Source organism: Fundulus heteroclitus, chromosome 10 (genome assembly GCF_011125445.2).
Source record: "Fundulus heteroclitus isolate FHET01 chromosome 10, MU-UCD_Fhet_4.1, whole genome shotgun sequence".
Lineage (NCBI taxonomy): Eukaryota > Metazoa > Chordata > Actinopteri > Cyprinodontiformes > Fundulidae > Fundulus > Fundulus heteroclitus.
Window position 1 is genome coordinate 17,828,954 of NC_046370.1, and position 25,751 is coordinate 17,854,704.

The window sequence follows — 25,751 nt, forward strand, 5'->3', positions numbered from 1 at the left end:
TTTGACACTTCACCAAACCACCCTGGCAATCACATCCAAATGTTTGCATATTATGCAAATCGCCCTGCGTTGCTTTGGTGCGACAGCCTGTTGTCCGCCGCTCAACTCTAGATTTCACAGTGAGGCATTTAACTGATGTTTTTTTTTTTTTTTTCTTCTTAAGTTTGTAACAGATGGGTTTCACACGTAGCCCATTAACGCTAATTCTAACTCTAATCCAATTGCATTTTCCTCCTCGGCTCCATGCAGAATAAGTAATTTCCATATGGAATTAATCCAGAGCGCTTTACTTTTAGAACGGTGTGGTTGCCGTAGTTTAAAGGATTAACTCTTATGTGTGCCCCTGCTCTGGCACACACACACACACACACTTACTCAGTGCTGTAACCGAGCCAAGGTAGCGATTGATCAGCTGGGCCGGGTCCAAATTAAAGCTCACCCTCTGCTGACATGCCAAGCATAATAATTTTCTCCTCTCCGTGCACTTTTCCCCCAAACGGCCAAGGTGGAGACTAGAAAAACATCCACGATAAGACGTCTAAGACAGAAAAGGGAGGGAGAAAAATAGATGCAAATGGCTCTGTAAAGAACGTCGCGACGTTCTTTACAGGAAAAAAAAAAAAAGGAAACGCATGCCTCTCAGATGTCTGACCCATTTTCTGCTCTAACTTTCTCCTCTCTAATTTCCCTCCCACCTCTAATCTACGGTAAAGACGCTTTCAGACTCTTTCACCCAAGCTGCACTCATGCGTTTCAGTCCAATGCAGTGCCACAGGATTTAAATTTACAGAGTGAAAACTGCTAAACACCAGCATGCTAGCCTGAGAAAGAATACGCCGCTAAATAGCAGTAAGTGGAGCAAAGAAACACACCCTGCTGGGCTTCGGCTGCCAGCTGTTTTAAATTCTCTTTGGGTTTTTACGGGCCCTGTGCAAGCCAGACACATGCACTGTATGTGTGCATCTGCATGCTTAATGAGAAGCCTGCGCTCCAAGAGAGTCAGTTCAATAAATAACAATTTAAGCCCTGAAAAAGCACTCCTGCAAAATACTGATACTGTTTTTAAAACTCGATATGCATGTATTTATATCAGAACACAAAATATATATATTTTTTTCCTTTTGTTTCACCATATATTAGTTTTGAGAACTTTAGATGAGTAGGTTTAATTGTTTAATTGAACATAATCTCAAACTTTAAACTTTGAACAGAATGGCAATGTTCCTAAAAAGTTCAATGTTGAGGGGAAATGTCTCTCGCTTCAGAATATTTCCACGTCACGCATCCTTAAACAAGGTAGCGATGATGACGCGCTGTTGCTGAAGGCACAGTTCAGCTTCGCATTCTCCTTAAACTTCCTGAGAAATGCCACAGAAGGAGCGCTACGTCATTGCATCACACCATATGTTTATTGCATTGTAATGGATGTCTGAACAGCCCACTGGTCCAATCTTAGCTTCTTTAAAAGATAAAGTTGCAAATGTTGTGAAGTAACATATGTGGAAAAACATTAACTTCAATGCTCTGTAGGGGCCCATTCACAAACATAACCTGTGTCTCTCGACAGCTTCCCTGATTAATGCTCCCCTGACCGGGCCTGTCAGTTTTTGTGGGTAGGTTTCAGCTCTGTCACAGTGTTTCATCAATTTTCAGCACAAATCAACATAACAATGCTGGTAAAAAGGGGGGGGGGGGGGGGGGGTTACAACATTTAGTTGAATCCTGCCAGAATTTAAGAGTTTCAAACTACAATTTCCCAGGGTGGTGATTTATAGGAAGGCTGGCTTCCACACAGGGTGCTTTTAATCTCCCCCCATAGGGTGCCGGTTTGTTGTGTCTCCAAGCTACTGCTCTGCGGCAACGTTGCTCCTTGAGGCGTAAATCAACCAAAAACGTCTTCACTTGATGAACTCGGCTTGGAAAAGTAGACTTTGTGAATTCAGCCTTCCAGATATAAGGTCATAACTCTTCAGCAACTTTCACTTGCATTCTTGGCTGCCGTTTTCATTTTCACAAATGTCTCGAAATGAAAATAACTATTGTGAGCTAACTGCACACAAATGAAATATAATTACATTATTGTATATACCATTAGGGACTGAATAACAAAAATCTGTAGTTTTTTGTTACTGTATTGTATAAAAGCTCCCTAACCATAGGGGCGGAAATGGGGAGGTTCACCTTCCATCGGCTAATGCTTGATATAAACACACACCCACAGGGAAGGACTAGCGGATCTGATGGACTGTGAAATATGTATTTTTACTGCAAACAGGTCATATAACAACAACAAGTATAGGAATGCAAACAGTCAAGTCTTTTTTTCTGTCATCTGCTTGTGGCACGCTCACTCTGCAGGGTGTTGTCTGCTCCTTGAGCTCAGAGAAGAACCACAGATGTGGAATTAGGGAGCGGTCTATCACTCCGGAGGCTCCAGCTGGACCTCGGCCAAAATGGACAGGGTCAGGGACACTGGCTGGAGAGCACCAACTCAAATATGAGCCTCTTCTCAGAACATTTAGGCACGTTCTCACCCCTTCAGCGGTCACGCTGGGCAGTCATCCAGCAAAACACTCGGCGACAGCTCATTTTCACACCCCTGCCAAGCGCCGTGTGTGCCTGAATGTGTTTCTGATCAATCAATCCCTGCTTTAAATGTGGAAAAAGCATGGTCAGGATTAATGTTCAGTAAAAACACAAGAGTTTTGCGTTTCCATGGCAATGGATCTGTTGCCTCATTGTATTTCAACAGTGCACACCATGGTGTCAGATTGTTGCCATTTCGCTGTCAGGAGGCCTCGGCCTACTGTCTTTTCTTCCAAGGCTCCCAGGTCTCCTGAGACACAAAAGTGTGCCATCGTAACCTTCAGCCTCCAGAGGACCATTGCATTGCAAGGTCACACTCCATCACTAACATCCCCTGGTTCCAGGACAGCTGACACAGTCTCTCCATCCACCTGATTTAGGTTTGCAACTTATTCTTTTTATTTTGTACGCAGATTTAAAGATAAATGTATTTTTTCCCAGGTGTCATTAGATCAAGAGATCCTATTTCTCTCATTTCAACCACTGTTCATAGGCTCCTTGTTAAATTCAGAGTGGAATTTTTAATGATTTCAACATCTAACGCTCTTGAAGGTTAGGTTTTTACCAAGCTATCGCTTCAGTTATGCTGCTCTGGGTTTAAGTTTAAGTGAGCACTACCTGACAATTTAGTTTTGTTTCTTGTTATTGCAATTAATGTCGGCGGTAACTGTGTTTTCAGAAAGAACATGCAGCTCGGTGCGGTGTAAAATTCAAACTGGATGAAAAGAAATGGCTAATAGCTTTCCTGAAAAGTTGCAGTACCATTATCTATTTGTTTTATATAGAAAGCTAACCTGGCCTAGCGTTTTGATGCTTGCGTCACTTTTCCTTTAAAAAGGGATAGCTTTCCACCCCCACCCTCAATGTGTAAAATTTAAGTTTAAAGTAATCAGCTGACAATTTAGTTTGTCCTTTATCTCCAATATAAAGTAAACTTATAAAAGTGTTAAAGCGATTACAGTTAAAGCACTATAAACAGATCCTTTTCATTGTTGCCCCCTTGAATATCAGACAAAGAAATAGCCAATGACTTTGCTGGAAAGCTGAAGTATATTTGTCTTCTCTCTGTATCATGTCCATAGAAAGTATGCATGGCACAGTGATTCTGTAATTGCCTCTGTCCTTTTTTACCTCAAGAGGATTTTTTCCCTTTCGGGCATGCAGGTGGCACAGGGGTAGCGCGCGGCCCATGTACCGAGATCATAGTTCTCGACGTGGCCGACCCAGGTTCCCCCTGCGGTCCTTTGCCGCATATCATCCCCCTCTCTCAGCCCCCTCCCCGTCAGCCTACTTTTGATGAAAAAGGGCCGCTGGTGCCACCAAAAAAAAAGTCTCTTTCACCATTGCCCTCAGCGCTGTGTGAAACTCATTTAAGACAGAGAAATAACAATCGCCCTGTAAAATGCAGTACTTTTGAGGCCACTCTTTGTTTTTAGAAAGTACAACTTGCACAGTGCGGTTAAAATTGACACGTTCCATCGTTGTTCTCAGCTTTGTGTGAAATTTAAAACAAAAGAAATTGCCAATAGCTTTACTTTGTCATAGAAAGTATGCCTGTCCCAGTTCTTCTGTGTTTCTCCTGGTCTCTTTTCGCTCCGTGGCCCTCAGCCATATGTTAAAATGCAACTGTGAAACAAGGAAATGACTACCAACTTCGCTGGAAAACTGCAAACACTTTGTTTTCCCTCTTGGCCCAGTGCTTCTGCATGGGTCTGCTTAGGATTGAAGGCTGAATGGAAGTGAGGATTTGATTAAATTAAAGCATGTTCTGCCATCTAAGACAACTCAAACCTCGATATAGCTACAAATAAACTGACTGATGTTCTAGTCTTATCCGCAAACTAATGTGCAGAACGTGGGAGTGTGTCTCAGGTGTGAATTAGTTTAGATAATAGAAACGTGCAGCTAAATCTGACCTGCTCAGAGCAACAGTAGGTTCTGCACCCCTGTGAGCACTACTGTTGCCTGCAGGTGTGAGACCGACTTGCTCAGAACTAGCCACAGCACCCGACTTCAAAGAAGCTGCGCTACATGATAGTTGTAATTTCAGTGCTGCCCAACAGGCTGTAAATAATCATCAAGCAATGCTAAAAACAAAATGTACTAGTCATAGTTGGGCTTCTTGCGCCTCCGTCCTTCGTTTGCCAAGAAACGCGGCCAAAAATCATTGAGGCGCAGCAAAAACGCTGATCGGGAAACAAAGTGAGCAGCACATACAGGCGGCTCGAGAGCTGACAAAGAAAGAGAGCACCTCTGTATGTTTTGGTGTATAGACGCAACACCTGACGGCATTGTGTGTTCATTAAAGGGGTGGTGATCAGTCAAATTCTACCCCGTAACGTCTAAGCCAAGAATAGCTGCGTTTGTGTCCGATTTGTGGCGAGAGAAGCTGCTTTCACATCTGCGCATTCACTTTTGTCTGTGAGCTTCTGTGCAAGTGTGAGACACCCGTGCACCGCTCGCTCGCTCGCTCGCTCACATTTCGGGTTGTCCGCGCGCATGCCGAGCAAAAAAGCACCTCAAAGCAGTGCTGCACACTTATCACATGCTGGAGGCCTCCTGTTTGAATATTGAGTTTCTGGGCCAGCGACACTCAGGGAAACACGAGCCCGTCTCCAAGATCAAACGCTTGAATGTGGTGCAGAAGTATATGGTACATACCTCCCACGTGTCAACATATACCCGCACGAAAAGCACCCAACAGGTTTGTGTTGACACATATAGGTTAGTGGATGTAGGGGCGCAGCTTTCACTACCTGCAGGAAACTGAACGAAGTCGGACTTTTCGCCAGCGTTAGGCGACTAGCAGAAGTTAAGACAACCCGTGTGCGGAATGTGCGCGCCTGCCAGATCAGCAAAGCTCCGAGATCTTGTGCAAATGCGTGCACACGTGCACATGCCAGGGCCTCTGGGAGCTTGGCATTAACGTTGCATTCTGGACCTCCCACTGTGGCACCCCCCCATCCCATCCCACTACTTGGCAAGCAACGGGCACAGATAAAAACTAGTTATTTGGGTTTGTAGGAATCGGTGTTGCAAGAGACTGTTCCGTTTTTTTCACTTGCTAAACATTTTTGACAACTATGTCTAATTATTTGACCTGCTGATCACAGGTGAAAGCTGATAGAGAAAATTAGCTAGTTTCGATCAAGTCGGTCAACTTATTGGTGCATTACCGCTTTTAAGCGCCACAGCTGATGTGGGGTTGCTGTTCATTTAAAAAAAAAAAACATTTTAGACCATTTAAGGTTACTTATTTGGCTTGAAAATATTGAAGAATCCTTATAAGTTTTGGATGAGGACTACAACTACTTCACCTACAATACATCTAAAGCACTCACGGCAGAAAGAAAGCACTTAACATCATATAGGAGTCAACTCATATTCTCTGTTTTTTTTCTCCTTTAGAAACGCCCCCAAACGTCAAGCTTCAGAGTCCGTTCTCACCCAACTACAATGGCAGTCAGTATCAGAAACACAGGTTTAATGTAACCACCTTTTTTTTATGGTCACACGGTTGCGCGGTGGTTAGCAATGTTGCCTTGTAACAAGAATGGCCTGGATTCAAATCCTGGCCGGGGGTTTTAGCATGTGGCGCTTGAATGTTCGTGTGACGCATGGGTTTTCATTGGGTACTCCAGCTTTTTCACCACAGTCTTAAAGACATTTTGTTGCGTACTTGGAGTCTCTTGGAGCGCACAGGTAGTCCCATGTGTTGTGTAGATATCTTCTCGTTCTTTTTGGCTCATATTTTCTGAAGCCATTCAGTTTTCTCTGTTTTCGATTATGGTTTTTGGAAATGTATCTTTTATTTTGAAAGCTAGATGTTGATAAGTCTAATTGTTTGATCGTTCGTTTCGATTTAAAGATGCCGCACTAAAGCGAGTTGCTCTCAGACGTACCTCGAGCAGGGGTTAAATAGGGTAACGTGGTAATGAATTAGCAAGGAATTCAGACCAAAGCACAACCCAATGATTCCAATGTGAAAAGAAAGATTTTAAAAGTATGACATGGCCCCTTTAAGTTAAAGCTATCTGTTTAAATATTAGCTTCACAGACACAGACAGCTGCCCACTGTCGACAAGCACTTCCACTCGAAATTAACACAGGAAAATGCTAATCAGCTGACGGCTCGGTTGGCTCATAAATAGTGAAGCAACAAAATAAACCAGTGTGCCCCGCTCCATTACTCCACCGTTTAGTTGGAAAGCTATTAGACGCTAATGTGGCTAATTATGACACAGGTTATGGTGGAGCCAGACTGAAGCTGACAATTAAGAGCAGAAAAAAAAAAGTCGGAACCCGTAGCAGCCTACCCTGCTGCTGTAGTGGATCACTGAACATAATATAATTCAAAACGACCAGAAAGGCAGAAATTGTACAGGGCTGCTATTGAAAACATTTGCATAGACCAGATCCTTGTTTAGACTGCTGAAAATGTGTTTTGTTTACACCCCGATTGACGTTTGTTTAGAAAAACCATTCATTTTAGTTTAAACTGATTCTTTATTGCTCACTCAATAGTAAAACTGATTTGTATCGTCAGCAAATTTACAGGCAAATGGAAGCACACACTGAAGATAAGAAATTAGGATAAATTAAAATATATGCATGACTGAATCAAAGGTGCATACTTCCATAAAGGATATTAACAATCATACAAGATACCTATAAATATGATCTTGTCTACTGTTATACCATAAAGGAAGTGATAGTTAAACTATACATTTCTCTAAACATGGGCTTAATTGTCCCCTACTTATTAGTTTAGCCCTACTTAAGGAGGTTAAAGCTCAGTTGGTCATATTGTAAGTAATCGTATATTCTTCTGAACCATGGAATAACTCACGGTATCAAAAACAGTATCAAGTATGGACTATTTTCCTTACTATCAGCATTGAGTTTGAAACTTTTGTATCGTGACAACCCTGAAAAGGTTACAAAGCGGACAGACAAGAACAGCAAGCATCTGGACAAACCCATCCGCAGGGCTGGTTCGGTTCTGGGGAGGAGTCTGGACTCTGTGGGGACCGTCACTAAGAGGTGCTGCTGGAGGAAGGTACAGAGCATCCTGGTCTGACAGTAATCCCCTTCCCCCCATCCTGGCTGGGCAGGAAAGCAGCTGCAGTCAACGGCTCCTGTGACGGAGCTGCAGGACGGAGCTCTTCTGGAGACCGTTCATCGCCACAGCCATTAGCCTATCCAACTCTAACTGTGGTTAACTAAAGGCCTGGCTGATTGCACTGTTGTTGCATACCTGCTCCTAAGATGCATAAGCTAATTGTATATTGACATACTGTAGCCAATTGTTTTATTCACTGTATAGTATATGTATATAATTGGACTTGTACATCTTCCGTTGTTTTTATTCACTTCTACCTTAGTCTTATTCTTATTTTTATATATGTCTTTCCCACAGGTTTTTCTTATCTCACAGTTACTTGGACAAAATACTTTCCTTGTAGTGATCAATAAAGTGATCTTGAATCCTGCACATACTGCTCTTTTTTTATCCTCATTATTTTATCTGAAGTTTATGGATTCATACTTGTATATGTTTTGCGCACCCTAAAGGGCCTGAAACCAAAGTCAAATTGCTTGTTTGTGCACACAATCTTACTCTGTGTTCGTAGTGTCACAATAAGGAGGAGACTGGGCAAACATGGTCTCCACGATGACCCAGTTTATATCTACCCAAACAAAAGTGGAGCTGGGGCCAAAAATCCTCCAAGGCAGTGTAAAAAAAAAAAAAAAAAACACCTCATGTCTAGGCATCGCAAACGTTTGATTGCAGCTCTTGCTGCATAAAGGTAGGGCTAGGACTGGAAATCTTAAGGCACATCATGAATCACGACTATGATGTGCTTATAAAATGTATTATTGATGTAACATGACCTCCATCCCAAACACACATCCAAAAACCCATACAAGACCTTTTAGTTAAATAAAAAAGATAGATATTAAACACCTCAGAGAAAAAGTTTTAACTACAGAACGTGTCAAAAATATTCTGTGCCACCAGCTCTGACAAGGTTGCGACCTCGGCAGATTACAATCTAACAAGAAGCTGACCTCATTCACAGGTCAATTATGAGTCCCAAGATCTGTCCCTTCAATTGTAACTTAAAATTTTTTTTTCTTAGCGACCTGCCTTTTCTCTGCAACATACTATAAAGCTCATCCATATTTTAGACCCGTGTGACTGTCATGAGCTGCTCTTGTTTGACGCAGACAACATGCTCAGACACACATTAGAAAATGTGTAATTAAAGTGAAGGACTGTGAGAGTAGCTGTCCTTGCATCACATCCTACTGCTATCCATCCTACCTGCTTATGATTTTCTCAGATGGAACGCTATGATGTGCTTCCTCATGTTTGTCAGATTTCAACAACACCTGTAAATGGTGAGGCTCTTTTCCAAGTCATTCTGCAGAGGTTGACGAATGCACCATGAGTTGGATTTACCATAAACTATCCTGGTGCTGCACCTACGCCCCTTCTGGTTCCGCCTTCTGAATTCCTATGAAAGTGTTAATAAATAAGCATTAAGAAAATCGAGTTTTGACGTTAGTTCTTGCCGCATTTTTGAGATACAAACATGATTAACAAATTAGGGGTGGGCGATATATCGAGTATACTCGATGTGTCTCAAGTTTCCCTCCGCGCGATAGTTAAAATGACTTTATCGTGACCATCGCGTGTACATTTTCACGACAAGATGGAGCCACTGTATTTAATTCACTGTGAATTCACCTTGTCCCACACGCTGTGACTGGTTTGTCACTCGCTCCTCCTCCAAACCAGTAAGCCCTCTAGCGCGCACACACAACAACGAGCACGCACGCTTACCTGCGTTGACGAGACAGCGAGAGCTATGTCGACAGCGGGCGTTTCAGGCAGTGGTTTGGATTTCACAAGAAGGAGGTTGAACAAAATGCGGTCATTTGCAAAACATGGCATAATACCATTGCCACAAAAGGTAGCAGTAACACAAATTTGTTCCACCTAAAATGTCATCCAGGGCAAAATGAAGACTCTTTTATACTCCCCGTGTCGACCTCCCCCCCCCACCCCACACACACACACCGAAGGGAACTTTAATTAAACCAGCCATGAAACTGTTTAAACTGGCGTCTTCTTTTGCTAAATCCCATATGACAGAAAAAAAAAACAAAAAAACGTTTGTTTAAAATTTCCCAGCACCTAAAGAGCAACGGAAATATTTTTGAGATGCTCATAATATGTAGCTGCGACTGGTCACAGTCACAGCTACAGTACAGTATAGTACAGTATAGTATAGTGTATAGTACAGTATAGTGTATAGTCACTATACAAGCTTTTGTTTTTGGGATTGTCCCATTTACAACGTTTTATGTCTTAAGCACAAAAGAGCAGCTTTTAATTCAGGTTAATTTTGTGTCAGATTTTTCCTTGGTGTTCCTTTTGGCCACTGGGATGTTCTGTTTTTTAAGGTCCAGTGTTGACCATGAAAGAGCTTTAATGTGACAATATTGTAATTTGTGAAAAGCTTCTATGTGCAGCTGTGGTTAAAATAAAATAAAAATAAAACATTTTAAATTAATTTTAATTTTGCAATCAATTTTTCAAAAAAAAAAAAAAAAATCGACACGTTAATATGAGATATGCCAAAGCAACTATAGGCACTATGTGGCTAAAAAACATTTGTTATTCAAGATTATTTGAACATATCGTGATATATATCGTGTATCGTGATATAGCCCAAAGATATCGGGATATTAGATTTTATTCATATCGTCCACCCCTATAACAAATGTCTTCATACAGCGGCAAAATGGTTTGAGGAGCATTTTTTCTTTTAATAAATTAAATAACCTATCTCTGGTGCCTATCTCCAGAGGTCATTGGGAGAGAGGCTTGCTGTGGTAACCCACAGCCGAAAAGACTCGCATACGATGTACTTCATGGGGAAAAAAAAGAGAAATGAAATGAAATCAAAACTATTACCATCTCAAAATGCATGTGTGTGACAGTCTACAGGTGTAATAGTGAGATTAGAATGGAAAGTAGATCAACCACAGGCATTATTTTTAATAAACTGATGAAGCAGTGACACACTCGTTCGGTCTCATCAACCATTGTTCCTGTAACCCACAGCACACCAAGCCGCAGTTTTTACCTTAATGGCAAACAAATTTCTCCTCGTGATTTTTTCCCCCGAGCCGCCTGAATTAATTCTCAGCTCAAAGGAACGGACCCGGACGCCTTGAGGTTGGTAATTTCATTAACAAATGCAATTTTCCCGGCTCAGCTTGTGTCCAACTTCATTTTCTGTCAAACACAATTTGCTCTACGCAATCAGAGGGAGTCGAGTAACCGAGTAACCACCAAGGGTGCACATGCCTTCATCTGAAAGGTTTGGAAATATGATGTCAGGGGTGGGGTGGGAGGGCAAGGAAAGTTTCCTCAAACAGAAAAATGCTTGGTGTGCACTAACAGAGAGGCCCGGGTCACCATCCAGTCATGCTTCAAGGCGGCCCAGCTAAACTCAGCTGATCTTTGACCTCACTGGTAGTCATAACATAAACCAGCGTCTAATTCCTTTAACCAGGGGAAACATCTTGCATGCATACACATCCAGAAAGAGACGTGTCTTAGACTGTAAAATATACATGTGTGTACTGAAACCTGGGGCAATCTCCTGCTAAGGAAGCCGCCTGCTTTGAATTAGAAAAGAGATCTGCACCAAAAGCAAGAAGAAGAAAAAAAGCCCTACTTACAATTACTGAGCTTACTGAAACTGGAGGTCAATTCCTTTTTTTTTTTTTTTTTTTTTATTAAAATAAACAAATTGTTAGTAAAGCAAGAAAAAGGCTGATTAATGTGGCTGTTCTGGGAACTGGAAATGAAAACAAATCACAAAGCTCTTTTTGGCATAGAAGCAACTTTTCACTCAAATACATCCACAGCAGCGATGCACCGATTCCATGTCGCTCAGACCCGCACAGAGAAATTCTAGCCAATTAGGATTGCTCCTGAAATAATAAAAATGGAAAAAGGTTTTCTACTGCCTGGGTAAGCTGACCGTTTAATCATTCAAAAAAATCTTGATAGAAAAATAATCCACCAGTGTATTATTGGACAGTTATCTAATAAAAACAAACCAAAAAAAAATCCTTCTTATTTACTTAAATTAAAGTATAAACATGGATCACAAACTTTTTAACACATCTGAATGTAGAAGTCCTATAGCTGTCCTCAACTTGACGTTTTAGCCAAAGGTGTTAAATGAAGTTACCTATCAACTGTAACTATACCGGAGTCGTTCTGTGATTAATCATTACTTATTTATACAAGGAACTGAGGCGTGTTGTGTGTGAAGCAGAGCTGGCCGTATCACACGGCTCCGCTGGCATTATTTTGTAAGAGCAATCTCCAAATGTTTTGGCAGAGAACTGCGGCTAGTGTGCCAAAAACGAATCCTGAAAGTTTTTGGGGACTACAGTGACAGGATGATTCACCATGTGGGTCACCTTATTACGCCTGAAGAAACATATGCTGTATGTGGGTTGAACGGTGCTCTCTCTAAACCTTTTTTTAATTGAGACAAAGAGATGTTTCAGATTCCACACGGCAAAAACATGACTAAAAATAAGTAAAGTTTTCTTGAAATGAATGTATTTGTCCTTGACTTGAGCAGCAAGTTTATATGATCTGTCAATGGAATAAGATTTTTCCACTTAAAACAGGAGCAACTCATCTCCATCATCTTATTTCAAGTGTAGTTTACCTAATTATCTTATTTTAGGTGTAAAAATACTCATTCCATTGGCATATCATCTTATTTACCTGCTCAAATTAAGGACAAATACACTAATTTCAAGAAATTTTTACTTATTTTTAATCCAGTGTTTGCAGTGCACTCAAACACATTTCTCTGGAAATTATAAAACAAGGATTTCACATGAAGAAAGTAATTTAACTGTTACTCTTGTTTGGTTCTGGATCTTCCTTCCATTGCCGCATCCAAGTGTATTGCTTCGTATCGCAATGAATTGAATCGCATCACATGAAGTTAAATCAAAATATACTGAATATACTGAAGTGGAAAACGAATCGTATCAAATCAGTATTTGTGGTTCATGTTTTACAGCTTTACTTTCTTAATGGTTAAAACATAAAACCATAGTCACTTAAAAGGTTTTCATACTGTCTGAACTGGATTTATCTTGGATCGTATTGGATCATCTTCATTTCCAATACAAAAAACATTTCAGACGACATTATAATACCAGGTTATATTAATAGAACAAAAGCATATAGAAGGTTTATGTTAATGTCTGCCCCAGAAGACTTCTGGTGTAGAACCGGTTTATCCACTCCTCAGCGCAATCTCTAGATAGAAAAGCTGCATGTTTCCAATGTAACCACCGACTGTGACACCAGAAGACTTCTTTGGGTCTTTCTCGCTACACGAGTACAGTATATGCCGGATGCAAACACTGTGTTAAAACCACAATAAAATAACTAACAATAACAATAACAATAATAACGGCTTAAAGGAGGGGCTTCAAAAGCTTCCCAAACCCACAGGGCAGTAGAAGGGGTCCATTCAAATGTCCTCAAGTGTGACAGATTAGAGAATGTGGAGCAATAAAAGTGCAGCTTTTCTTCTCCATAGGCAACACATTCAGCTTCTAATTCAGGGGTTGGGAGGAATTCGAGCAACAGTGGCATTACAGGGAAATCGAATCTCCTTTCCCCCCCCAAAATGAGGGTAATCCGGGTTAGACTCTATTCAACTGAAGAGTGGAACAGCGGCAACACAACAGCATTAAACTCCCCAATAGGATAAGCCCTCCAAACTAATCTATTTGCTTTTTTTTTTTTTCCTCTTTGTACTATTAAAATGATGAGAGATATAAAGTTATCCCTGAAGCAGAACAGTTGGTGTGGAGGAGCTCAAGTTTAATATTGATGGTGATTCGATGAAAACTTATTAGCTTTCTTTATTAGTGACGCAGATATGGGCTTTAGGGTTGTCCGTTTGCTTTGAATATATCAGATAAACCAAGTACTGCATGTAAGTATTGAATGTATAACACGACAAAGCCCGTATGATTCACCCGGAAATAAGTTTCTGTGAAGAGTTTTGTTTTGCAAGAATTACACCAAACCTACAACATCTACGAATGAACCTTGAATCTCTGCTGACGTCTGAATCAAATCAACACATGGATGTCGCAGGGATTTTCGCTTTTAGTCATATCAGTAGTTCTTTACAACTGAGGTGCGGTTAAATTTGTTTTTTTCCAGCAGCTTTTAGAGAACGGTAAAATATAAACAAATAACAGAGTCAATATTACAGGTTTGGGTATATAACACAGCTATACCTGTCCTCTAAAACATCAGGTTTCTATCATGTAAATATATATATATATATATATATATATATATATATATATATATATATATATATATATATATATATATATATAATCAACACATCTTTTCCGCCTTTATTGTGCCATGCACCCTGCACAAATCAGCTTAAAAACCAAAATGTCTTAGGTGGAAATTTATAAGGTTAAAAAAACTGGAAATAACCCTGAACTAAAGACACCAAACAGCTTTTTGATTGCGTTTGCGCAATCAGTCTTTGATAAGAATCTAACAGCCTCCCACATGATGGATGACTCAGTAAAGTTTTCACAATCTGAATGAAACATCCATCATTTGTGAGCACATCTGTTCAGGGTTACTGGTATATGAAACTGATCGTCAAAAAAAACCCAGTCCCTGCTGGAGGTAGGTAGCTCCACAGCATGATGCTGCCACCACCATGTTTCATTGTGGCCATGGTCGTCTTTTTGGAGGTGATCCGTGTAGCTTTTGTAACAAACGTCCCTTCTAGACTGGAACTGTGGCTGAAAGCTAAAGCTTAGTTTTATCAGACTATAACGTTCTCAAAACAAGGTTGTAGGAGAATTCCGCCACACCCGGATGTTTTCTTTGGGAGAAAACCTCTCCATCTCACAACTTCTTTGTCTAGACATGTGGAGAATACGGAGCATTCCTGCCATATGTACAATACAACCAGTACAAACCAAAAAACTAAACTAAGCTCCTTCGATCAGCCTTAATGGAGGATTTCTGTTGTTGTTTTATCAATCTTGAAGATTCATTCAGTTGTCGTTGTTTCATATTTCTTCCCATTATAAACGCCGGTCTGAATAGAGCTAAAGTGTCTACACTCTGCAGCCACTTCATCAGGACGCCTGTTCAGTTGCCTACTAATACAAATACAGATTCAAATGGCAGCAAATCAATGCATTTAGGCATTAGGGCAACACGGTGAACACAATAATGAAATTCAAACAAACCATCAGAATATTGAAGTGGGGGGGGGGGGTTTAAGCAACTTTAAATGCACAAGCACCTCAGGGTTGACAGAGAGCGGATCAAACGAGAGGGGCTCGGGAGATCCAATAAGCAGAAGCTGTTTGGATGAAAATCATGTCAGAGGTGAACGGGAAGACAGGTTCAAGATAATAGAAATCCAAACGCAGACCAAATAACTGCTTGTTAAAACCAAGGTAAGCCGAAAGGCAACTCTGAACAACACCTTAAAAATAGTTTCTCTTTGACAGGCCGAGGACCACACCAGGTATCACCCCTTTCAGCTAAGAACAGGAAACTGAGGCTACAATTCACATAGTCTAACCAAAACTGTATAACAGATTAGAAAACTGTAGCCTGGTTTTATAAGTCTTGATTTCCCCGGCAACATTCGGATGATAGGATGTAAACTTGTTGCAAACAATCTCAAACCATGGAGCCATTCTGCCTTGTTTGAGACGTGTATAATATTTTTAACAGCAAACTTTGGGCCCCTTAGTGCCAGTCAATTATCATTTAAACACCACGGCTTTCCTGAGGATTACCGCTGACCAGGTCCATCTCTTTACGACCACAGAGCACCCATCTTCGAATGCTCCTTCCAGCAGGCATCTCATAAAAGCTCAGATCGTCTCAAACTAAGTTTTGGAACTTGACTGAGTTCACTGTTCTCCAGTGGCCTCTACAGTAACCAGATCTTAACCCAACAGAGCACCTTTGGGATGAGGTGAGATGGCAGAGACACATGACCGATGTGCAGCTGGCAATCTACATCAACAGTGTGATGCCATCGCGTCGATAAAGACCAAGATCTCTCAGGATTTTTCAGTGATCTATTACGGGTTCCACAATATCATGTTATATTGATTTGTTTGGATAAAGATATGGTATTTGCCTATTTAACAAAGTCTGTTACGATTTCTGATCGATGCAATGCGCTATTATCTGCCCCCCCTAACACCATTATTTACATCGATATAAAAAAAAAAAAAAAAACATTTGACCATTTTATTTCTAAGCTCTTACAGGTATCAGGCATTTAAATAAAAAAAGGCATTATTCTAATTTTAAAATAATAATCATAATACAGCACCTGTTCACTATAGTCTCCTGCCTGAATTTCAAAATAAAGGCGTATCTTGACGACATGGATCAACATTTTCATTTTGCATCGATGGAATTGGATCGATAATCATTGAATCGATATATCGATGTGGATCGATGAATTGTTACACCCCTAGTTGAATACTGGTCTGTGCATCGGTGGATGAATGTGTGTGCGTTAGTCAATGTGGCTTTAGTGTGAAGAGCTTTAAGTAGTCAGTATGACTACAAGTTCATTCCATTTACCATTTAGGATCTATACCAGGATATCGGACTTTACTCCAGATTAACCCGATCCCCACTGTAATTGGCTGCAAGTGTGAACTCGAGAAGACTGAATACTGGAACATAATCTAAATGTGACTTAAAGTAGCAGTTTAGCACAACTTAAAGAGTACAACTAGGTTATGGCAGCTCTTTATCTTTTATGTGTTCCTCCCTGACCGATTTGTTTGTCAAATCAATTGCAAAGCGATGCAGAATATACCGTACGAAAGGAGAAAAGTTTATCTAATTTGTTCATGTCACAAAACCAAGGCTCTCTAGCATTCTTTACATCAACTTAATTTGGCATGGATGATTCTGGGACCAAATCGAGCCAGATTTATCGCCTCTGCTTCCTGAAACGGTTTATCACAGCCAATCAAAACTGTCGCCGCTTTCAAAACAGGAAGTGAGATCATGTCTTACCAATGGTTTGATCTTTTACCGGCAAACTCGGCTGATGGCATCAAAGCGCCCTTTTATGGAAATACAAAAAGAATAAATCTGTAACATATGCTCACTAGCGGACGCTGCATTAGATGAAATGAAAACCTGACCCTTTTTTTGTCACGTTATTATTTTCACTGATGCGCCTGCATGCGGGAACCTTTGATTACTAACAGATTATCTTCAGCCCTGGAGCTAAAAAGAAACTGAAGATGTTATTGCCACTTTAATATCGAATCTCCACTAAGGGACAAGGTTTTTGCATGCCACAACACCTCTTTGTTTATACGAGTAGGAAAATTAGCTGCTTTATTGTGTTGGGAGTTACTTGTTAAAAACCATATCTACGACTGAATCATTGACTGCATTCCTCCTCCACTTTCATTAACAGAGATGGCCCTTACAGGCACAGAGCAAAGGCAATCCTGCTCCAGCAAATGACATTCTGGCAAAAGGAGACCTGCCAGCTCCCGGTGCCAAGCATTCCCATTGATGCAAAGCCAGTTTGTGAGTGGCCCCAGTGGTATCTCAGCAGAGCCAAGCTCAGTCGTAGTAATAAGAGCAAGAGGTGGCTGCGTTAAAAAAAAAAAAACCCTCTCACAACCCGTTCTGGCTCATAAAAGCAGTTTCGCCAGTTATTATTTCTGTTTGCTCAGAGAAGCATTTTGATGGCACGGTGAAGCAGAGAAAGATAAGACGGGGGAGGCCTGTGGTAACCACCTGCGTGGAAACCGCTGCTCAACAGACACAACTAGGAAAAAAAAAAAAAAAAAAGAAACCTCTAACAGAATAGAATGAAACTCACCCTACTACGCGAAAAAGAAAGGGAGGAGCCGAAAAGAAAACAAACAAACCACAAACTTGGAGCTTGCCGCCTGCCTGAGTTCTGATGTAATGCCTCCAAAAGTGTGTTTGTGTGCCAGAGGGCTGTGTTACAGTATCTCAGACCCCCCCCCCCCCCCCCCCCCCCCCCCGCCTCGGTGGTCTGTGTAAAGGCCGGTGAAGAGCCTGATAAACTCTTGTCGTGTTCGCCATGACGGCATGCTTATCAGCAGCGACGCTTCTACCGGCCTCAGAATCAAAAGAAAAAAAACCAAAAAGAGAAACAACGCAACCAAGGACTATGAGGCTGTGCCGCATTCCTTTCTCTTAATGAAGTTTAACTCGCAGGCTCACATTAATCTCGGTGGCAAACGTTACAGCAGGAAAACGATTGGAACTTCCTTCGTGGCAGGGAGGCCCCAGGGCACACAACGCCTTTCTTTATGACCTGTACAATCAGCTCAATTTCTTACTTTTAAAATAATCTAATATGCATTTCCTCCATTAAAAACTACAGCAAAAAAAATGGATAGCTTCTTCTTGTCGCCTAGTTTACATTTACATCAGATTTCAACCCATATTTTAACAATTTTATGTGTATATCCTGTTCCTCGTGTACTGTCTCTTCTATTCTTTCCTAGCTTCACTTCACAATTCTCCCACAAATATGGCTATCCCCATTCCTTGTGCATGCATACATTTTCCTTCCAGTCAATCTTCCATTATTGTGCTGAAATACATTATTTATAAGAGTCAGCTTCTTTAGAAACAACCTTCTGTTTCTTTTTTTTTTTTAAATTGGTTTTATGTAATCTAACTATTACATAAATGCACAGGACAAACAACCATGCACACACAGATTATTCCTGAATGCAATATAGTTTAAAAAGTAAAAGAAAAACACTTCTGTTACATTTCCTATGTTTTCAATCTGTAACAAAACAGCATAAAAAGTTACTGCTCTAAGCTTTTGTATGTGAAAACCCCTTCATAATAAGTTCCACTTCACTGATACATTTCGGGAATAAAAGAGTCCTCTTTTTATTGGTTTTAACTTTATTGAGATACACCTGCCCTAAACTAAACAGCTACAGACTTACCTATTTGTCTTAGTTATTACCTTTTTATACCCTTCATCCATCAAGTGACTATACCGTGAAGGCTCTGAGCTTACTCAAACTCTTACTGCAATTAACAAGCATATATCTGGTTCCATGTACGCAATGCTTCTCATACCAAGATACTATTAAAGAATCAAATCAAACTACTTCATCTATCCTGTGGTAGTATATATAGTTTTACTAGTTAATTAAATTTGCAACTAAACCTCTAGTATATCTCCTGACTCACTGGATTTCCCAGCATGCCGCCCGTTTTCTCCAAACAGCTCTGACGTCACCGACATCAGAAACACAGAGCAGGACGTCAGCTGCACAGCCAGGGTTACATAAGAGCATGCTCTACGGATCTAAGCGCTCATGCCCCGCCACAGGACAGATGATGACGGAAAAGTAGGGGAGGAGAGAAGAAGAAAAGAGACGCAAAGGAGGCCAGGAAATAAGACAGACGGAAAGGTCACGAAGAGAGAGACCCCTCTGGGATGCTGCGTGCTAGGAGGGAGTGAAGAAGGTCATCCTCATCCCCTACAAGGAGCCGTGGCTTAGAGGAAAAAAAAAAAAAAAAAGAGATGGACCAGGTCACATCTATCCTCGTTTCCCTCACGCTTCCCTGTTACATCATTAGATCAGGAGCCAAGCTAGCATTCCCAAATTCCCGTTTTGTCCCTATGCATGTGGAATTTTTTTTGCATCAAATAAAAAACAGGACCTGCGTATTGATTTTAAGTCTGGAGAATGAACAAAAGGTTAGATTGAATCATTTTCCCTGAAGATTCTCCCCTGGTATGAGTTTGGGAGATGGCGACGGAGGGGAAAGTAGCGAGCGTTACCCCCCGCGTTTCTTGGCAACATTTAATCTCTGAATTCATGTTGCAAAAAAAAAAAACAACAACTCAGGTATATGTGGTCTCGGAGCAGAAAAGTGAACATTTACCTAAAAGCAAAGTCTGTGGATCAATACGTGTAACGCAGAAAACCAGAAAGCATACCTTGATATAGGGATTTGTATTAATAATCCTTTAAAAAAAAAATTTCCCCACATTTTGTCAAATTACAGTACAAACGTAAATGCACTCTATTACAATTTTAGATTTTTACAAATACAAGACTGAAAACGTGTGGCTTGCATAAGCCTCTTTTACTCTGATATCCCTACATTCAATCCAATGCAACTGCCTACCGAACAGAGTCCACCTGATCCGAGTGTTTACCTTAGCCTAAATCCAGCTACAGAAAACCCCAGCTCAGCCGGGAGATTCTATTGACAGAGCAACTATTGCCATGCGCATCACAAATCTGGCCTTTGCCATGGTATTGTTGAAAGAAACTCATATGAAGTCCTTTCTGCAGATTTCTTCGATACAGAGAAAGAGAGAGAGATCGGGCAGCAAGCAGAAAGAAAGCAGTACTGGGGGGGGGGGAACCCTGCCCAGGGCTGCAAGACATAAACATCCAGCCACAGGTAATATGGGACAGGTTAAATCTAAACATGTTCATGTTAGAGTGGGTCAGTCAAATGCAGAATTAAATAGAACTGTTGTCAGTCTCAATTTTTTTAATTATTTAGAAAAAGAAATGTGTCATTTTTATTCCACTCTACTGTCATGCATCATTTTGGTTTATCAAATAACATCCCAGAGGAATGCCACACAAATTCGAGGTTATCTCATGAAAAATTTCAAGGGGCCATAGAATGCTTTTGCAAGGCTGGTCATTCAGTAAAACGACGGCAGACTGAGAGCATCACACGGATCATTATGCAACATCCAAACATGCCTCCAGAGACGCAGGACACTCATTTTAGTGAACACGTGACTATTTACATTCAAGTTACTTTGTACCTATAGAAAACATCTGTACACGGCTGGAGTCCTTGCTGCAACCCGAACATCGTTCAAGTATTTATTGAAAAGCTACAGCTACTACGTCTGTGGGAAGTAAACTTTTGAGTAAATGGGAAACGGAGCAGCCCTGGCAGTGTGCTGTGTGTTGTTCTGCAGCATTTGGTGAGCGGGTCCATCTGCCTTCAAGTGTGTGCACGTGTGCATGCGCGAGTGTGGACCACGCGCGCCCCGGAGGAGCAGCACGGCAGAGGGCGGTTCAGTCCCAAGTCCGGGCCCCAAGAGTGCTGCACACGATCCCGGCGTCAAACCGACAAACGGAACGGTTGGGTGGTGAGCGTAGAACAGCGGCAGGAGGGCCGTCCGGCGCGCCGCGCTCGTGTCTGGAGTAAAGAGCATGTACGAGCGCGTGTGCGTCGGTTGGCTGCCGGGCTGATCTGTCAAAAGCAGCCCGGGCTACAGAAGCTACCGCCGCCGAAGTGCCTGCAGACCACGCTGCCGCGGAGGCTTCGCAGCGCCCTCCGCCCCCCCCCCCACCAAAACCCAACACTTACCGTCCAACAGCTTCCCCCCCGTGCGCCGTGGACCCCGCGTTGTCGTGGGAATTAGGTCATGAGGCGGAAACGAAGCGGGAGAAAAAGTCAGCCGGGTTCCTCCTGGTTGCTGTACAAAGTGTGTTGACGGCAGGGCTGGCTGGCTGGCTCCCCCTCCCTCTCCGCTCTCCGGAGCTCCAGTCCTCCTCCTGGCCGCTGCTGCGGAGCCCCGTACGGTCTAAACACAGACTCCCCGTCCGCCCTCCTACGAAGCTCCCGAGTTTGATCCCCGTTTTGTTGTCCTACGGAGGCGTTTGGATGGGCTGCAACGACCGTGCGTGTGTTTGTGCGTGGAGTGGAGTGGAAAGAACCAAAAAAGAAACAGTACGTGGTCGCTCCTCCCTCCGCTGCGCTGTGTACTGTACAGTAAGAGGAGCTGCTGCACTTATTAAAACTATCTACTGCTCTCTACAGGACCTCGGCTGCAAAACACGCACAGACGCGTCCGGGACGCTCACAGGTGACAGGCGGAGCATCCTCTGCCTCGACTCGCCTCTGCGGTTCTTATTTATTGACTTCATCATGACTGAGCTCGATCCTGCTCCTCCTCCTCCTCCTTCTGCTGCTGCTCCCCCAGTCGGGGAGATTCTATAGGTCATTTCGGATTTGGTAGATAAAATAATAATAATAAAAAAAAAACGTCTGTCCGAGGAAAGGTCAGAAAGGCGGAGGCATTTAGTAAAATCCATGGTTGAAAAAAAAAAATGAACTTTTTGGACAAGTTCAATTAGCAAATGTCGAAAAACTATTTTGTTTTATGTTTTTTAGGGAGGGGGGGGAAATAATCATACCTTTTTTTTGCTTCTAGCTTAGGATACTGCATTGACATTTAACAAAAACAACAATACAAATAAACTAATTAATACTAATTGATATCTCCAGATGGTAGAAACCTCTGCAGTGAGATTCCTAACTGGAACTAAAATGTATTTATTTATTTATTTGTTTATTCAAGAAAGCTTAGTCTTAATAGTCTGTTTTTAATTATATGCTTCTGTTTAGTATGTCCTTTTCCCAAGTGTGCGTTTAGTTTATTGTTTCCTCTTTCATACTGTTTTTTTTTTTTTTTTTTTTTTTTTTTGTGTTCTGTTGTGTACCACTCTTTGAATTTATCTAGTTCCTATTTAAGCACAGTTTCTAGTGATTAATTGGCGCATTTTTCTCAGATGACGTCGTAGAAAAACGAATCACGTAATGTTGGGGGGGGGTAGGAAGTCCCTTAATGTTAAGGGAAATTTGTAAATATGGAATTGGTATTTTTTTTTAAATGTAACCACTTAATGTTGTTGTAAAATATGGAATAACTCATTGTTACGGAATCCAACATGAAATAATTTAATATTGATGAAAAAGTATGGAATAGGTCGGTGTTTAGGAGAAACATTAGCCATCTATCATCTATGCAGATGTGTTGAAAAAAAAAACCATGCATATGTTTGTACATATTGAATGTGTATAAAGTAGCTTTTGCATAAAGTTAGCACATTCCCTCCTTGCATAGGTGGGTTCTCTCTAAGTACTCTGGGTTTCTCCCAAATTCCAAAAACATAACTTTTATGTAAATTGCTCACTCTAAATTAGCCATTAGGGGTGGATGTATATGTACATTATTTTACTTGCAGCTGAGCGAGAACCCTTTTTTGGTCCACACTTTTTTTTCCTGGGCTCTTCCTCTCCTCAGTGACAATATCACTGGAAATATCCTGGAAAATAGAGAAAATTTTCTGTATTGAAAAAAACATGAGCAGTATGTCATTATGGATGGATCTGATCATATGAAACTAATAATGAAGCATTAGTTATCAGTATAATTTTCTGATAACATTTCCTTTAACTCTCATTTAGGATATCTTTTTAACCCTCCCTATTGTAACCAATTCCTTTATTTACTTAACAGAAAATATTCTATTTTAAAGTAAAACAGACAAATTTACCTAACACCTTTCATTGTAATTTCCCATTACTAGTGTGTAATAATAATAATTTCCACCTCATTCATGATTGTACAAAGGGATTTCTGTGGGAAACTTTCAAGCTACAAAACGAAAACAAATCAAGTATTAATGATTGATTTTATGAGAGATAATGCAACATTATGCCTTATTAGTTTAAATTAATTTATCATACATCAACATACATTTATCATAAAATGTCTTTGAGAATGTGGTCGTCTGATTTCCCTGCAGAAACACTGGGATGCTCGAAGTAGTTGTCACTGAAGTGGACATCTGGTCTGGAGAATGGATGGATGAATGCATGAACAATGTACAAGGACAGACAGATGGATAATAGCCTTTTTCTTTGAATTTATTCCCAATAGCCCATTGGAAATATGGAGGAGCATCTGGGATGTTTGGGGCTTTGTTTTAGGTTTACCAGTTCAACAATATGACTCAAGCCAAAAACTCCTAAACAAGCCAAAAGGGAATACTTCCCCAGCCTGTGTTCTTCTAAACATTTATTAAGAGCCCAATTAGAAGAGCTGGATTCACAGTGTATTTGTTAATTCTGTGCTAAAATAAATTAGATGACTAAACAAACCAAAATTTATGATCCGAGGAAGCCAACAGTAAATATTCAGTTTCTTTTATTGCATTGCTGTATTGGATTTATCTTGTTTAGCGTGACGATTTCTTTCAATGGCATCATTAGAAGCACACTGTATTACTGTTGAAAGAAAATGTGTTGATAACCTTTCATTGATTTAAATGTATATCTCCCTTTACAAATACCACATGACAAATCAAAATCAGACCAAGAAATATTTACACTTTCATTCACCCAAAAAAATTGAAAACTACAACTAGCATTTAAGTCTACTATAAAATCCATATACAGCTTTGGCATTTATTTTTATTTATATCTTTTAACTCTCAGCAGGCTATATACAAATGTTTTTGTTTGTTTGTTTACTATATGATTACTGATGCCTTTTGTCTCTATTAGATTCCAGATTAAAAGTAGATTAAAACACAATCTGTTTGGGTTGGAGACTGGATTAACCTTTGGACGTCCAAAATCAGTGATCGTGTGTAAGCCCTGAATGGCCCCTGATTTCATTAGTTTCAAATACACCAATTTTTATTGTTGAAATATAGGTCGTTTTTATGAGTAGATGTAAACAGATAAATCATCTATTTTTTCTTTATGTGTATTTATTGGAATTTTATGTAATACCAACACTAAACAGTGAATAATTGTGCAATAGAAGGAAAACAATGGATGCTTTTTTTTAAATTACTTTTTACAAATAAAATCTGAAGAGTATAACATGCATTTGTATTTAGCCTCCCTTACTTTAATGCCTTTAAATAAAATCCAGTGCAACCAAATACCATTAGAACGCTCCTTAGGAGGTGATTGGGTCCACTTATGTGCGATTTAATTTTAGTATAAATCCAGCTGTTCTTTGAAGGCCTCAGAGGTTTGTTAGAGACTTGTAGTGAACAAGCAGCCTCATGAAGATCAAGGAACATGGCAGACAGATTAGAGATAAAGCTGTAGATAAGTTTAAACCAGAGTTAGGTTATAAAACAATATCCAGAGCTTTCAGCATTTTACAGAGCATCGTGAATCCATCATCAGAAAATGGTCTATGGTTTAGCAAATCTACCATGACATCGCTGTCCACTAAACTGACTGACTGACAGGGGAAGGAGGGCATTAATCTGAAAACCAACCAGGATGCCAATAGTAACTTTGGAGAAGTTGCAAAACTCCACAGCTCAGGTGGGAGAATTTGTCCACAGGACAATTATTAGTTGTGCACGCCATACATCTGGCCTTTTGTGGAAGACTGCAAAAAGAACTTCACTGTTGAAAGAGCATCAAGAAATCCTGTAAAAAGTTATCCACAAGCCATGTAATGGACACAGCAAACATGCACACTCCTCTCCGCATTAGCAGCTCTGCTGTGGAGAGAGTGGAGGACATCCGGTTCCTATGTGTGCATAGTACCCAAGCTAGCATAAGAAGATCTTGGCAGTTGCAAATTGGCCCCAGCAAAAATTGCACTTCCTGAGTTGAAAAGATAGGGACAGACGAATGGACGGCGTAGGACAATGAAATCAAATTTAACAGAACCCACAACTACAGCCAGGGGTAATTCTATGTCAACAAAACTCATTAACCTAAACAAAAATAAAAAAAACTCAAACATAAAAACAATAAGATGGGAAAGTTTGCAAAGATGCCATTCTTTGAGATGATGTGTTGTGAATTGGCGGCATATACATAAAATTTAATTGAAGTAAATTTACAACATAAACAGTTATTTCATGTTTTCATGTTGCATGGAAAAAGAGGAGGTTGAAACAAGTCTTCCTCCTCACCAGCGTCCTCAGAACGTTCTACAGAGGTGCGGTTGAGCTCGTTCTTACAGACTTTATCATTACTCATTACTCCTCTTGCAGTATTTCAGATAAAAAAAAGGTCCTGCAGAGGATATTTAGAGCTGCTGAGAAGAACCTTGGAGTTTCCCTCCCTTCTGTCCCAGATGTCTTCCAAAACCGCAGCAAGAGCTTAGCAATGGACATCATGAAAAACCCCTCACATCCGCTCCATGAGTTCTTTGAATTCCCATCCAGCAAACGGTGTC

General features: G+C 40.8%; 2 protein-coding genes across 4 annotated transcripts in view; one reads left to right on the top strand and one right to left on the bottom strand.

Annotated features, from left to right (window-relative positions):
• The window catches only part of LOC105937897 (thyroid hormone receptor alpha-B), a 156,808-nt gene extending 135,598 nt beyond the window's left edge, over positions 1 to 21,210 (bottom strand). Inside the window, exon 1 of one of the 3 annotated variants that reach the window (XM_036142156.1) lies at positions 21,116 to 21,210. The gene's annotated coding sequence lies outside the window, so the exon portion shown is untranslated. Of the gene's footprint in view, positions 1 to 17,585; positions 17,714 to 21,115 lie in introns of those variants that run through there. The other 2 variants (XM_036142158.1, XM_036142157.1) reach the window with 2 other exon arrangements.
• LOC110367340 lies at positions 20,767 to 21,826 on the top strand. The gene is made up of 3 exons (XM_036142585.1): positions 20,767 to 20,891; positions 20,956 to 21,478; positions 21,569 to 21,826. The coding sequence occupies exons 1-3, from the start codon at positions 20,767 to 20,769 to the stop codon at positions 21,746 to 21,748; spliced, it is 828 nt and encodes a 275-aa protein (XP_035998478.1). The 3' UTR covers positions 21,749 to 21,826.
• The last annotated feature ends 3,925 nt before the right edge of the window (positions 21,827 to 25,751 follow it).